At 41.0% G+C, this 15,142-nt stretch overlaps 1 protein-coding gene across 1 annotated transcript; it reads left to right on the top strand.

Moving 5' to 3' along the window:
- Window positions 1–1,906: 1,906 nt before the first annotated feature.
- LOC104616964 (protein Shroom2-like) lies at window positions 1,907–14,827 on the top strand (the record flags this gene model as incomplete). Its single annotated transcript, XM_010282150.1, has 4 exons — window positions 1,907–2,007; window positions 4,253–4,390; window positions 10,103–12,752; window positions 14,724–14,827. Coding segments are annotated over exons 1-4 (2,993 nt in total), but the record flags the coding sequence as incomplete, so codon positions are not given.
- Between the last annotated feature and the right edge of the window lie 315 nt (window positions 14,828–15,142).

The raw sequence follows: 15,142 nt of genomic DNA, 5'->3' as shown, positions 1-15,142 counted from the left end.
TTTTGAGGAATTATTTAGAGTTAACGTGAAAAGTTATCATATGGATCGGTACATTTTGGGCAACCTAAGGACATGAAATAACAGAAGATAGGCTTTAAAAACGGAAGTTGCTGCTGGGAAATCTTGGTTAAAATGCCCCCCTCATCAGTAGGACTCTTCATTCGTTTTCACATTGCCGAAGTTTTACCTCAAAAATCCCTGTAGGAACTGTTCAGTACCTTGTTTTGGGGATGGGTCAGAGTGTCTTTGTGTGGGTATGTCAGCTCTGCTGGTATTAAAAGCTTTGAGCTAAAGGGAAGAGACCACGTCTTTTCCAGCCAAAATGATTCTGTGATTCTATGACCAGTAACAATGAATGACAACCAGTTTTCTATTTCAGAAATACTGTACGGCCTTTGTCATGTGTAGCTGCCGCTACTTGCAGTGAAAGATTTGCAGCCTTACCTTTACACGTGAGCCAGCAGTCAGGCCTTCCGTCTTTGTTGCTTCAGCAGAGAGCTGGAAGAAAGTGATTAACGGACAAATAAATCCTAGCGATTGCTTCCCACCTGGATGTGCAGGTCCCTAGGAACTGCCTGTCCTCCTTTTGCTTTGGGACCCCAAATGTAAAAGCCTGTACGGTAAGGTTGCAGCAGGGCTGCTCTTTGGTAGATGGGAATAAAACAGAAATTCTGCTGGGGGACACACAGATGGGGAATACACACCTCTCTTCTTGTATCTGCTGGCCTTCAACAATACCTACAGGAATTCAGAATGTGTCTGAAAACAGAGGAGATAGCTCATATTCATTGATATTTTTATTGTATGTTGAGGTAGTTCAATTACTTTATTCCATTTCCTGTCTAGTTTTAATTTTTAAGATTTTTTTCTGGCTTTTGTTGTTGTTTACAGACAAATCTGCTTGTCCAGTTTAATAATTTTTCTCTCTTGGTCAAGGAAGTACATTTTCTCCTCTCTTCCCACCCTCCCATCCCCCCCCCAGTCAACCTCCTCAGTATTGGTGAAACAATCTAAGCCAGTATCTCTAATTTCTATAGCCTGTGAAATTCAGACTATCTTTGTTAATGACTTCTAAACAGTAATTATAAAAGGACAGACTTATTCTGAAAAACTGGATTGGAAAGGTTGTTTTATTGCTGAAGCATTTGCACGCATATGTCATGGAGACCACTATCTTAACAGGTTGCTTATAGTCAACAGCAAATTTTTTTTTCTTCCCTTTGAATCATATCTTCAAAGCTTATCAGCGTTTTCCTTCCAGCAGCTTTTGTAAAAGCACTGGTAGAAAGACACTCAGTGAAATGCTTTTATTAATGCTTCCATTAATGCTAGAGGTTTTCTGGGTTGCAGGTTCAGATGATCTCATTCTGTCACTCAGAATTAATACAGAGGTATTACATTAGAATATAAATGCTCAGCTTCCAGCATCTTTAGTTGCCTGCAAAATATTAGTTTTGAGTATTTTAATCTTTTCTTTCCAGTCTTTCTACCCATTTGTACTGAGTTTTGGAATCGGTAGTCAGGCACAGTAGTCATGCTGTGCCCCGTTTATTGAAAAATTTGTTTCTTGAAGTACAGGAAATAGTAAATGTAATTAAATGGGGAGAATCCAGTGGAAAGCATTGTTGGCTATGCACAGTAAATTACTGTTTAGTCATGTTGTAGACTTCAACGAAAGCAGGTGTCTACATGATTCCACCCTCCAGGTATCCCACCAGTATTTTTAGGCTGTTCAGACTATTATGTCTTTTTTTTTTTTAAAAAAACAAAACAAAACTCTCAGAAATATACATGTGTCCAGCAATACAAAAAATTAAACAGAACTTGTAAGTTCTTATCCGCTTGCCTTGCTTTATGTCACAACTCAGTCCAGTCTGTTCCTCCCCTTGCTTGGCTGCTCAGGAAGATGAAGGTGGTGGTGGATATTGTAGCACAGAAAATGCCATCTGAAAATGATGTTCATATGGCGAGAAACTATCTTATGAAGATCTTAAGAAATTCCATGAGGTACAGTACTGACTTTACAAGTGTATCCCTTCTGTTTCTTCCTAGTGATTGAATTCCTCTACCATTTGCCAGACACATAGCAAACCATCGTAGAAGTCCTCTTTCCCAACTTCCATTTCCTCACATTCCAAACGTTGCTTGTGTTGTGCTAGTTTTCTAGTTTTGTGTTTCCTTAGTGGTGCATCATAGAAAAGTAATTGTCTCATAATAGATAAACCTTTTTGCTGAATTGATGCCTAGCAGGTCCGTTGAATTTGCCTAGGTAGGTATTTGTGGTTTGCCGAGCTGGTATCAATACCATTAGAAGTGAGCTGTGAGGGGAAAAAACCCTTCGATGTTCTGTGCAGCTGAATGGTGGAATGATTTCCGCGCCCCCCACCCCTCCCATACCTGAACACAGGCTTGGGCCCTTGGAGTATGCAAGGACCATCTGGAGCCCAGTGTTGCGTGGCTGAGCAGAATTTTTTACACTTGTTTGCACTGAAAGTATTTGGGCTCCTCCACTGGCTCTGAATTTCATATTCTGCCAAGAAAGAACAACATAGTGATGCTCTGCTTAACTGTTTTCTCTTTTGTCTTGCTGAGAAGAGTAGGCTTTTGTTTATGGAAACAATTACTTCTGTTTTTTAGTGACAGTAATGGTGCTACACTTCTTACTGAAATTACAGCTTCCCTGTAGAATTGTTACTTTCCTTTTGTAGTCCTGCATGCAGAGCTTGGAAAGGCAATTCATCATTGAATTCATCAGATCTTCCTGAATGTACTGCAAAAAGCCATGTGCTCAAATTTGACCTGTGTTGAAGATACTGGGTTTATAATGAGCTTTAGTTTTGTTCTCTAAATCCAGTGGTGTCTGATAACCCAAATTTGTAAAAAGGGGAGATGAGTAAAGAAATGTAGAACTGCCTTTAGAGTTCAAGTTGAAAACAGGGAAGACTCACTTTCTCAGCTTAGCAAATTACTTTGTGACTTGGGCAAATTATTTAACCTTGCAGTAATAAACTTGGTAAATATGTGAATGAAATACATAAGTGCATTAAAAAAGCCCTCAAGAGCTAAGGTCCTGTAAGCCTTTGTTTCAGACTGTGTCTTGGAAGGGTGGGATCTGTGTCACCTTACACCTCATCTGAATTTTAAATTACACTTCCCCCAAGATAAGCCAAAGAGAAGGCTGAGATGAATTACCTTCAAGAAGTTCCTGCTTCATTCCTGGGTGACTGAGAGGGTCTAGCCAAATGGCCCATGCTCAGCATCTGCTCACTGGAACAGAAGCAGCTGAATTCCATCCAGAAGGCTTATTTAACATTGGGGAAAAAGAATGCACTTATTTCATGAGTGCCGAGAGGTGTTTGAAACAGCAAGCCCTTGGAAGGAAGTGCAAGCTGTTGTTACTAATTCCTGAACTGAAGGAAAGGGCAGAGGAGCACAGAGCAGTTTTGCAAGGTCTGAAACTCTAAGAATTTATTGTTGTACTTCATAGGAGGGATCTCTTCAGATGTATGAGCATGTACTTTTGGAGGTGATATCCAAATAGTTATTTGAGGACTTAGAATTGATGAACTATTTTTGAGGTATATTCTTCCAAAAATCCCACCAAAAAACACCAAAACAAAAACCCCCTGCATACCTGGGATGCCAAATATTTCAAGAGCTGAAGCAGAACTTGGCTGAAGTTAAAATTATTAGTTATATCACTCTTACTAACTCGTACGAAACAATTGTAATCCTTCCTGTAATTAACTCTTTTCTTCCCACCTCCTCCCATAAGCACATACCTACAGTAAAACCTTGCCCAAACTCTTACTCTACTGCTGACATGTTGTAAAAGTCTCAGTATTGGCTTTAACTGTTAAAGCTCTGGATATGTGTCAGGTACTTTAAAATTTGTTTGCCTCTTTCCACTCCTCGTAAAAACCACCCCATCCCAAAATTAAATTAAAAAACCAAAACAACCAACCAACCAAAAATCACCAAAAAGAAAACCAACCAGAAAAAACACCCAAGCACAGACCTTGGAGAGTATTGATGTTTCGCTGCATCTTGAGCATTTTAAAGGAATGCTGGTGTCTTTTCAAAATTGGCATGCATGTAGAAAGTGGTCTCATTTGCTGTCATTTAAAGTCATTATGCCTCTGTCCTATCTGTATAGCATTTGACTACTGCCCTGATAGATTATTTTTTCTCTTTCCCCTGCTTGTCACCTTACTTAACTGTTTGCATTAAACTTGCACTCTGCCTTTCTCGTTTTCAGAAGAAATGACCTAGCCTGCAGGCCTCACTCCTGGCATGCAACCAAATTTACAGAAAGTCAACCTGAGACAGCCACGTCACACCTTTCCTCATCCAATGCCTGCTCTTCCTGGCACTCGCGCTATCATGCAAGGTGAGTCTCTGTTTAAGTTACACGCATTAAGCTCCAACAGCGAGACAATAATAATGTAGGTCATGACATTGAGTGTTTTTTAAAGCCACGAACGCAGAATAATTGTGTTATACGTCTTTAGTATTGCCTATCCTTTCAGTGCTTGAAGGGCATGGGAAGTTTGACATATGGATGAGTGGATTTCAGAAACAGTATATGATATGTGCATGTGACTGAAAGGTAAGAAACTAGCTTTAAAAGCACTCAAAAAGTTATGTTTCTTGTTCTGCATTTCCTTTCAGTGTCCACTGGTAAAATCATAAACCTTTGTAAATGAAAAGAAACCATCAAAATTAATATACCTAAAGTAGTAAAGGGAGAAGAAATTGAAAAATACTGTTTCAGTCTATTAAAAAGCCTTTTCCTAAAGGGAGGGTGCAGAATGTTCTCCTGTTGGACTTTAAGGTATTACTGGTTTTATGCGTTAAACTGTCTTTCTGTAATCTGATCTTCCTTACAGCTGTGCTCTTGCTTGTGTATCGAGGTAATAAGACCAGTGATTTTCAGACCCCGTTTAAAGCACCTTAATATTTGTTAGGTCTCTTTCAGCACTAGAGGAGAAAGGCTGGCAGCCATGCAGTTTTAGTTGCGAAATTTTAAACTTCAGGTAATGCCTGTTTGTGTCTGGTTACAGGTTCTTGCTTGTTTCCTGCTCATAGGTGACATTCTTCAACATTTTTACAAGGGTTTTTTGGTTTGTTTTGTTTTTTACTTTTGTCACTTTTCTTCTCAGTCCCATTGGGCCATAGTTATGCTGAGCATTAAAGAAAATGAGCCTGGTATGCAATCCCAGTTTGGAAAGTAGGCTTGTGTTTTCTATACATACTGCTGTACATTCTCTGTCATTACTTCTTGACGTTAATTTATCATGGTAGTTAAAACAGAAGAACGTTCATACTTTAAGACTTTATTTTATTTTTCATGTCACTTTTACAATCGTTTTTACATCATTTGTTTTCTTTAGAACCTTCCTACAGTTTCTAAAATAATATGCTATCTGTCTTTGACTAAAATATGAATGCTAACATTTAGACAGAAAGGTTTTTTAAATGCATTATGTAATACTTAATTAGCAGAAGTTTTAGCACATTATATTTCTTAAATACTCAATTATAATTGCTGCTGGTTTACACTGATTTAGAGAGTTTGTATTTAAATTTCATGTAGATGGGCTGAATTAAGATTTATGGATTTGAAGACAGCAAAAGTCCTTGTACATAGAAAAAAAAATCAGAAATTTCTAAAAACTATAGAGTTCCTGGTTGCAATGGTAACTCAAGAGTATTTATACTTTTGGTCTACTTGAGTCTTCTTATGGAGCCGTAAATCAATATATGCTTCCTGTTCGTCCTGATGGTTGTCCTTGTACCTTGTGAAAGTAAAATATTGCAAGACATGTGTCTCAGAGTGTGATTTGATAAGGAGCTGTGTGAATCATAATAATTAAAAAGGAAAAAAGAATATATTAATATGGTTCAAGGCCAGTTTGAAATGAGCTTTGGGCAGGAAATTGAGGCTGTAAAGCAAAAGGGGGAGGGGAATAGAGCAATCCTCTACCCCCTACATATCAGAAACAGCAGCAACTGCTGGTAGACATCCATATTAATAAAAAGGGCAAATTCTGCTTTCTCAGGTGCTGCTGAAATATTTAGTGGCTTTAGCACGGTCTAATACCAGTGTTTCCAGGGCATTGGCATCCTGAACTTCTTTGCTGCCTGTATTGCCCACTTGAAAGGTGATGTATTTGGGACATCTGTCAGTCCTGGTGTCTCTTGCCCAAGACAGTTTCAGTGGCAGAGCTAACTTCAGACTGGCTGCTGGAGGCCCAGTGTTCCCCAAGTGCCAACCCAAGGATTTGGGTGTTTTGAGGGTTCGAGTGGAAGTGGGGGGTTCTTTGGGTTTGCTGGTCTATAAAAAGAGAAGGTGAACAGCTTCAGAGATTCCCCACTTTCAAAGTACGATTCATAAAACCATACTATGTGCTCTAGTGTCAAGCATCAAGCTGAACAGGACCCACAGCAATCAGTAGCTGAAAGCAGCAGTATGCAAGGACATAATAGAAATAGCCCCAGGAGGGTGTATTTCTAGCCCAGGGATCCCATCCTCAGGCTATTTCTGGAACTTCTTTGTCCTTCCTTGAGACAAGCATCTGAGATTAGTATTCACAGCCTAAAATCTCTTCTGAACGCACCTGTCTGCATTCTCTCTGTGAGTGTGTGAAAAATAAATCACTTGTAAAACATGGAGAGCTCAGTCGGGGAAGAGATGCTTTTGCTCTCTTCCAAGCATGATATACCTGGATTTTGTGTGTTGGGGAGATGGGGCACATCTGGACAAAACAACCCCCTGAAAATTGTCCTTACTACCTAGATAGATGCTAGATTAAGCTATGGGTAATTTGATTTGGTTTGGCGGGGGGGGTGGTTGGTTTTGGTGGGAGCTTTTTGCTAGCCTACTGAATTTGAACCTTTGAGAAGATGCATGAAGCTAGAGGAAGACAGACCAGAAGAGACTGTACCAGTGTAGACAGGAGAGAGGGTAGTTCTGGAGCACCACTGGATGTGTATTTTTTATCATGTGACTTTGATTCAAAAACTGTAAGCTATCTTGGGAGCAATAGACTAGGCCTAGGTGCCTCTCAGGCAAGTGTAGAGGGTTAGACCTTGTAAGCTTCTGGTGCCTTAATTTCCCTCTGTGAGTCTTCTGCTGTCTTTTTCACAGAAGTCATACCTTAATGACACGGATGCAGACTTTTTTCCTAGCCCACTCTAGAGTAAGGCTGAATGCACTTTTCTGGGAGGTGTGGGCATGAACTATCTGTTAGACCTGTTGGAGTGAGTCCAGAGCAGGGCTGTGAAGATGATCAGAGTGCTGGATCACCTTTCCTATCAAGACACGCTGAGAGAGTTGGGGTTGTTCAGCCTGGAGAAGAGAAGGCTCCAGGGAGACCTTACAGCAGCCTTCAAGTACCTGAAGGGGGCTTATAAGAAAGCTGGACAGGGACTTTTTATAAGGGCAGGTAGTGATAGGACAAGGGGTAAGGGCTTTAAACTGAAAGAGGGTAGATTTAGATTAGATATAAGGAAGAAATTCTTCACTACAAGGGTAGCGAGACAATAGAACATGTCGCCCAAAGAAGTTGTGGATGCTCCATCCCTGGAAGTGTTCAAGGCCACGTTGGATGGGGCTTTGAGTAACCTGGTCTATTGGAAGGTGTCTCTGCCCATTGCAGGGGGGCTGGAACTAGATGATCTTCAAGGTACCTTCCAAGCCAAACCATTCTATGATCTTAAGTTGCTGAAAGTTTAGACCCTGCATTTTCTCCCAGTAGGATATACTATAATAGAGGACCTTATAATACTTTTTTTGTGCCCCTAAGTGTGCAGATGAAACCAACAACCTCTCTGTACTTTGTTCTGGCCTTACAGGTGTGGGTGTGAGGCAAGTATGCTTTGAGAAGGCTGCTTAAACTGAGTTTTTGGAGTAATTAGGGTCAGGTACATCTGGTCTCTAATCACATGCGGTCTGAATGTGGTCTGATTTGCTGAGATGTCATTTCTGGGCAGAAACTCATGCCCCAGGGTTTGGGGGGTGGGGGTGGTACTTACTGGACTTCAACCAGCAGTGTAGGTGCTTTTGTGAATCCACTCTAAAAAAAGCTGTTGAGAGAGGGATATCCTGGGCTGCCAGGCTCAGGCAGAGAAATGACTTTTGGATTCTCTTCCATGTCAGGGCTTGTAGGAGTATTGCCTTGTAGTTAAGGACCACAGGAGGCTGTGCTTTGCAGTAACACACCATCAGAAACTTTCCTGTCCTTTCTTTGAAGCTTTTGCTGCATCTGCTGGGTTTCCATTAGGCATTTTCTAGCAGGGCTTTGACCTCTTATGCTGATGATCTCTGCTTCATGTTTGATACCAGCAGATCTATGTGAGACTTGTAAATTTTAAATTGAGGCTTTCCTGCATAAGTGTCATCTTTATTTTAATCAATGCCGAGTATCTCCTTGGTGCTGAAGAGGGGGAAAATATCAGCAATTTATAGCAATATGTGGCTTACGTTCTTCATTGACAAAGAATATTCAAATAATGATCAAGATGCTTTTTACATGAACCAGAGTATCTGCCTAAGAAGATAATGAAGACCTTTTATAAGTATTCAGCAAGATGTTTTAAAATGCTGAAAATAAAAGAATGAAAGAACAAAAAACCCAGATGAGGCCAACGGTAGTGTATCTTGCTAAAAAAATGCTTTTAGAAACTAAGCACAAAACATACCTTCTCTTATTTCACATAAATTGCTTTTGACCATGTTTATTTAAAAAAAAAATTACAAAGGCTGTAGTAATGGGGGGGGAAGCAACTCTCATGTTAATACTGAATTCCAAAGAGCTGTTAGTTGACCTTTGCAATATTTTTGACCAAAAAAAAGATCTATATCACTCTTTGTATTTTTTTTTATATGCGGACTAATCTAATCTCATTGCTGGCTTTCACAAGTTTCTTTACGGCACAAGATTTGATAGATGCTTCATATAATTATAGCTACAAGGAAGTGGAATAATTCTGGGATTTCTACCAAGGGGCTTTGCATGCAAGGGCAAGAATTTGAATTTGGTATATAAAAGCAGGAGGGGCTGCCAGTGAAGTTCAAACAGGGAGATGTGATGAGAATAGTTGGAAAGACTATCGTCTCAGCATGAGTGTGTTGGATTGACGGGAGGTGGGTGTGGTGAAAGGTATAAAAGAAAAGAAAGAAAACAGAACAAAACTGATTGGGAAGGAAAACAACAGAAGCAGCAAGATTTTTGAAATAGTGTCCTAGGCAAATGATCCAGAGAAAGTACAATGTCAAAGATGACATTTCTACAGAGGAAGGAGTGGCAGAGAGGAACTGATGGTGGTAGGGATTCTTGAAGGAAGGTCAGAAGTTTAGTTTTGGCCATGCAAAGTTTACGTTGCTCAGGCATCTCCTCTTGACGTTTTCCTGTCAGTGTTGTAGAACTGGGTGTAGTTGAGTGACGTTGTAAGAGTGTCAACCTGACAGTGGTTTGAAACTACCTTGGCAAGGTGCGTATGGAGGCTTAGAACTAAAATGGTGGGATTTGAGGCAAATGTTTCTGGTGAACCTCCACTTAGAAATGAAAATATTAAATGAATGGGCAGGTTTGGATAAGCAGGACAAGGGAATAACTTCATGGGCTGAAGAGGTATAGAGTGTGATTACAAAAGATGAACAGGGAATTTACATGAGTTTAGTATCTGGAAGAATCAGGGTGCCTGGAAAATAAGCTGAAAAATAAGTTGGTGTTTGTCCTGAGAAAGAGTGAGCTAATGGAGCTCAAACTAAATTTGGCTGAAATTCAAGTCGGCAAAATCAACAATTTGCAGAGGAAGAGGGGAGCCTTCAAGGAGATAAATGTGTATTACTTATTGGTAAACTTACAAAGAGAAGTTGAGTTATTAAGGTTTCAAGCTTTGAATCAGTGGCAGAGTATAAAGATAAAGCCCTGACTTTGTGTTCAAGCTTCCAATTTTATTAGATTGTCTTGAGTAGCTGCTCTGCAGATGGATCTTAACCAATGTTAGGAAAATTGGTGGCTATATATATATAATTATGTTGTGTATATTTGTTGATATATTTATGCTGATGCTTTTTGTCTGTTTCTTACCATAGCTGTTCTTCTCATGACCTGTCAAACTCATGGGATCAGTCAAGTCTACATCGCACTTCTGACCAATTCAGCTCTTTGGGAAGTATGGACAGCTGGGACCACACTCCACAAGTAGCCCAGTATGGAAGACTTTCTTCTGCAAGGTCTAATAGTAGTATTGATCATCTAGGGAGCCAAAGTAAGCGGGATTCAGCCTACGGGTCTTTCTCCACGAGTTCTAGCACCCCTGACCACACTCTATCCAATGCAGACACTTCTTCAACAGAGAACATGCTGTACAAAGTAGGCCACTGGGAGACTGCTAAGCATGTGAACAAATCTGGCCAATTCTTGAATGACAACAGTGGAACAGAGGACAAACATGGGTATATGCCAGCTCCCATCCAATACGAGAACAACAGAAGTCCTAGAATAGAGGAACAACCTGATGGCAAGCTCACTAGCTCTGGAAGATCCAGTTTTGGACCTGTCTGGTATGTTCCTGATAAGAAGAAGTCTTCATCTCCTCCCCCCCCACCTCCACCTCTTCGTAGTGACAGCTTTGCTGCTACCAAAGGCCATGAGAAAGCCCATGGCCCTGTGTACTCAGAGGGTGCCAGCACGCAGCACTTTACAGCCCTGAACCGGTCTCAGCCCAGGAGTGACTGGAACTTGGAAACTGTGGAGCAGCAGCGACGGCCCTCCAGAGCATGTGACAGGAGGGTCAGTAGCTCAAATTATAAACCTGATCTCAGTTCAGAACACACTTTTCCTTCAACTGGTGAAAGGTACAATAGTAATGCAGGAACAGTGAATAAACTGCAGTCGTCCTTGTCCAGCACTGATGTTCGGTTTGCACAGCCTACTTACAGTTACCACCACCAGCACCAGTACAGTGATGAAAGCACTTTTATTCACAATGCAAGAATCTTAGCTGCGCCTAAAGATCAGCAACATTATCTGTCCTATAGTGGCATTCGGGAGTTACCTACAGATCATTTTCATGGCTACAGTCCAAACCCAGCTAGTCTGCTCAACACTTCCTCTTCTTCGAATAGTACTGCTGAACAGAAGGTGGACAACACTGGACAGAGTCGTTATTATTGCGTGACAGCAAAACAGCCTGCTCAGGGAAGCTCAAAGCCACTACAACTCAAGGATGACAGCTGGAAACCTGCAGTGGGGGCTGATGCATCACTTGGACCTCATGAAAATCCTGCAGTTGTCACAATGGTCCAAAACCCAAAATACTATCTACCTCAACAATCTGTTGAATCTTCACTGAAAGGGTATGAGAACAGTAGTCATTATCCTGTGGACAGAGAGGGGGATGCTAGGTGTGCTGTAGTAGAAGAAGCTAAAAAGCCCAATCACACTGAAAAGTCTGGACAAAAGAAAAACTTTGAGAGCAGCTCTGAGGAATATGAAACTAGGTATGGTCAACAGGAGTATATAAAGGGCTGTGTTCTTACCGCTGAAAGCAGATCTGCTCAAAAAGATTTTAGGTGGGGGAAAGATGAGAGCAGCAAGATTTCTCCTCAGAAGACCCCAATGTTGCACTCTTTAGCTCAGGAAGGGAAAAAACAGTCTGACAACAGCCCAGAAGCGGTAACAGAGCGACAGGCCCCATTTGACACTCACTTGTCTAAACAGGCACGAAGGAGTGATCGTTTTGCAACAACCCTGAGAAATGAGATCCAAATGAGAAGAGCAAAGCTGCAGAAAAGTAGAAGCACTGCTACATTATTAGGGTCATCTGAAACAGAGGAGTGCAATGAGACCTGGAAGCCAGATTCAATGGAAAATGTCATCATCTCTCCAGACACTAACTTTACCAGCACCTACAAAGATCACCTCAAGGAAGCACAGGCCAGGGTTCTGAGGGCGACATCCTTCAAACGGCGGGACTTGGAGCCCAGCTCCACTGAATATCACCCCAGGTCACCCGAGCAGAAAACTGGTAGTTATAACTCTTCGTTATTGGCTTTGGTTTCTGAAGATGCGTCTGGATTCCTTGAGGCTACACAAGCTAAACCGAACCCTACAGGGAGTGGCACTCATCACGTTTCTCGCATTGGAGCCAGGAAGAGGTTCACAACAGAGCAAAAACTGAAGTCTTACTCTGAACCGGAGAAGATGAATGAGGTGGGGATGTCGGAGGATGAGTGCCGAGCTCATTGCTGTCCAAATACATCTGAAGAAGCCCTGGGCTCATTTGCAGACAGGTGGAAATTTTTTGAAGAAACAAGTAAGCCTGCCTATAGGAAATTGGCACAGAAACCAGCTCCCCACAGTCTAGCTGAGGGACAGACTGAGAGGCCGGATAAGAAAGCTCACAGTGGACAAGAGGGAGAGGAGTCATGGTATGAGAGAAGGGGTCGGGCAGCCTCTGCTGGACTTGAAACTGCACATGCTTCAAAAGATAACATCCACCACAGTAGCAGCAATAAGGCTGCTGATAGGATTGTGAAATCTGAGCAGCCGCAGCGCCTAGGAACCTTTGCAGAGTATCAGGCATCATGGAAGGAGCAGCGGAAGCCAGTAGAGCCAAGGAGCTCAGGAAGGTACCATTCAGCCGATAATATCCTTGATGCAGGCCATGAACAGCATGAGAAACACCAGTACACTCATGAGAGGTCTAGATCATCCCCTTCTACTGACTTCTACAAACAGGTACAGTGTCTTTTGCGTTATCCTTTAAATTGCCTGGGGAGGGGGGAGGAAAGTGGTAGAGGGGGAACGAGATAAATTTTACAAAAAATTTCCAGTTTAGGAACAGAGTGTAGTGTGGTGTTTGCCTTTTGACAATAGGGAATAATTGTTACAGGTAGCTCTCATAAGTAAAATGAAAGAGATCAAAGTTGGTATTGCACAGGAACTGAGTGTAGCAAAGAGCAATTGGATCCGGTAATTTCGTGTGTATTGTAGCCAGATGGATGGAAACAACCAGGATGACTTGATAATATCCTCTTTTTTACAGTAGAGATACAGGAGGATCAAAGCAATCTTCACACAGATTTATTTCTTCATTGGTGTGGCTGCCTTCCCCATTTTAAGGCTTTCAGTTCTCTGAAACTGAAGAAAAATGTTCCAAAGGGACATAGTATCTACTTTTGTCCAGTTTTCTTAATGGTCTAATAATTTTCCATGGATTTCCTCTTTTCTTCTGAACCTGCTTAATGCAGAAGCTACATAGGACAAGACTTCTGCCTAATAAAGTTTAGAGATCAAAAATATGCCAGTTAATGTTAAAGCTACACTACGACAACAAATGAAACTGCTTAGTGTTTTATTTTATGTCAGTTTGCTTGATTTAAGCTGTATAAACTTATTCCTTAGAGAGGTGCCGAATGTCGGTTCAACTTAGAAGTAAATATTAAGTTAATTATTAACTAAGCGGGGCCAGGGAATGGTTGGCAGGTGGCAGGGGAAGTAAACAGAGAAACCAAGTCTCTTAAATTCTCTGTTTAAAAGATCTTGTTGAAGCTGCCTCAAGGTTGCCTGATACATATAAGGAGTCATAGTGTGTTCAACCTCTGCTGAACTTCACCTTATGCTTGAAAAGAATTGAGGCAATGCAGTTGTACGTTATTTTCCCCCCCCCCCCCCCCCTTGGTGAAAACGTTGCATACCTACATACAAACACACACACACACATCCACACAGCACCTCTGTTTATGTGTGTATATACAGGGAGTAGAATGAGAATAGCTCAAAAAGAAACAAAATATGTTGATCTCTAAAAGTTGTGGACTCTCAGTTTTTTGTGTCTTTAAGTTTTGCAAAAGTTACTTTTTGACTCTTAAGTGCAGACTGAACTATGTGCATAATTTACTAGGGTAGAGATTCCAAGGACTGGAAATATTCACCTGGAAGTTATTTTGAAAATTAAATTAACTAAATTATTAAATAATTGCCTACCCAGCAGAAAAATCATCATATAATCTATTCCATGTATGCATTTCTGGTTTATTAGTCAGTGCCTTTAAGTTCAGTATAGGCCTCCTGGGGCAAAAAGCAGACACCTGCTTAGGCACCTGGAAAATATGTTGATAAGGGCATTGAAGATGCTTACAACAGACTGAAGTTAAAGAAAGATGTTGTTTCGCATATATGATTCAGATGATTCCAGTGCTAATGCGCAATTAAATTTCCTGTAGGTTCACTGTTTGTAATGCAAAGCTATGCTTTGGGTGTGGTTGTTTGAAGATAGTGAGATAATAAAATTCTGGAGCAGCAATGTTCTGTGTTTTACTGAGACACTGAAGTACGCGCTCAGGGATTCAAAGGCTGGTGTGTACTCGCCTCTTCTAAAATGTGAGCAAGTCTTCTGCAACTTTTGCTGCACTTATTTTTTCTTTGCCAAATGGAACTTACAAAGGTTTATATAAATGTTAAGCTCTTCTGTAGATCAGCAAAGTAGAGCAGTAACATGAGCACGGCCAGGTCGGTAGTGCTGCGCGAGAGGTCACATAGCATACTGTACCACTTAAAACCAAACAAGCTTAAGACATGCTATGCTGTTGACTTCATGTATATTCAAACACAGCAAACCCACAAATAAGAGGTTCCATAATCATAGATTTTTCAGGAGTCTGAAACATGATGACTTGGTGTCTTACTTATGCTATAAACCACTTCTAGGAAGTCTCAGTTGAAGTAAGGAGGCAAGCAGAGGATTTGAAGGAAGATGGGGAGCGTGTTTTCTCTAAAGTTAACAATCTGGGTGAAAGGAACTGCACTGTAAGGTAAGTATTTCTTAATTTCTGGCTTTAAGAGATTTCTTATGACAACTCTGATCTGATCTTTTCCTCACCCATGTTTTGGGTCTGGAAGTTTTGCTATGATGATTTCAGAGTTTTTGCAATGCCTTTTTCCCTTGTTTTCCTCCTTCTCCTCACATACTTCAACGTGCATGATAAATTTCAGTCCCAACATTAATTTTATGCAGACTCTTAGGGTGAGCTTGAAGTTGTCAAGTGTTGAGTGTATTACAGTTTGTTTGGAGCCAGATGATTCTTATTTGTGTGCATGAAATGATTCAGATATATTTCACATTTATC

This window comes from Phaethon lepturus, unplaced genomic scaffold, assembly GCF_000687285.1.
Source record: "Phaethon lepturus isolate BGI_N335 unplaced genomic scaffold, ASM68728v1 scaffold49832, whole genome shotgun sequence".
NCBI lineage: Eukaryota > Metazoa > Chordata > Aves > Phaethontiformes > Phaethontidae > Phaethon > Phaethon lepturus.
The sequence above is the reverse complement of the archived record's forward strand: the minus strand, read 5'-3'. Positions and strand labels throughout refer to the sequence as shown.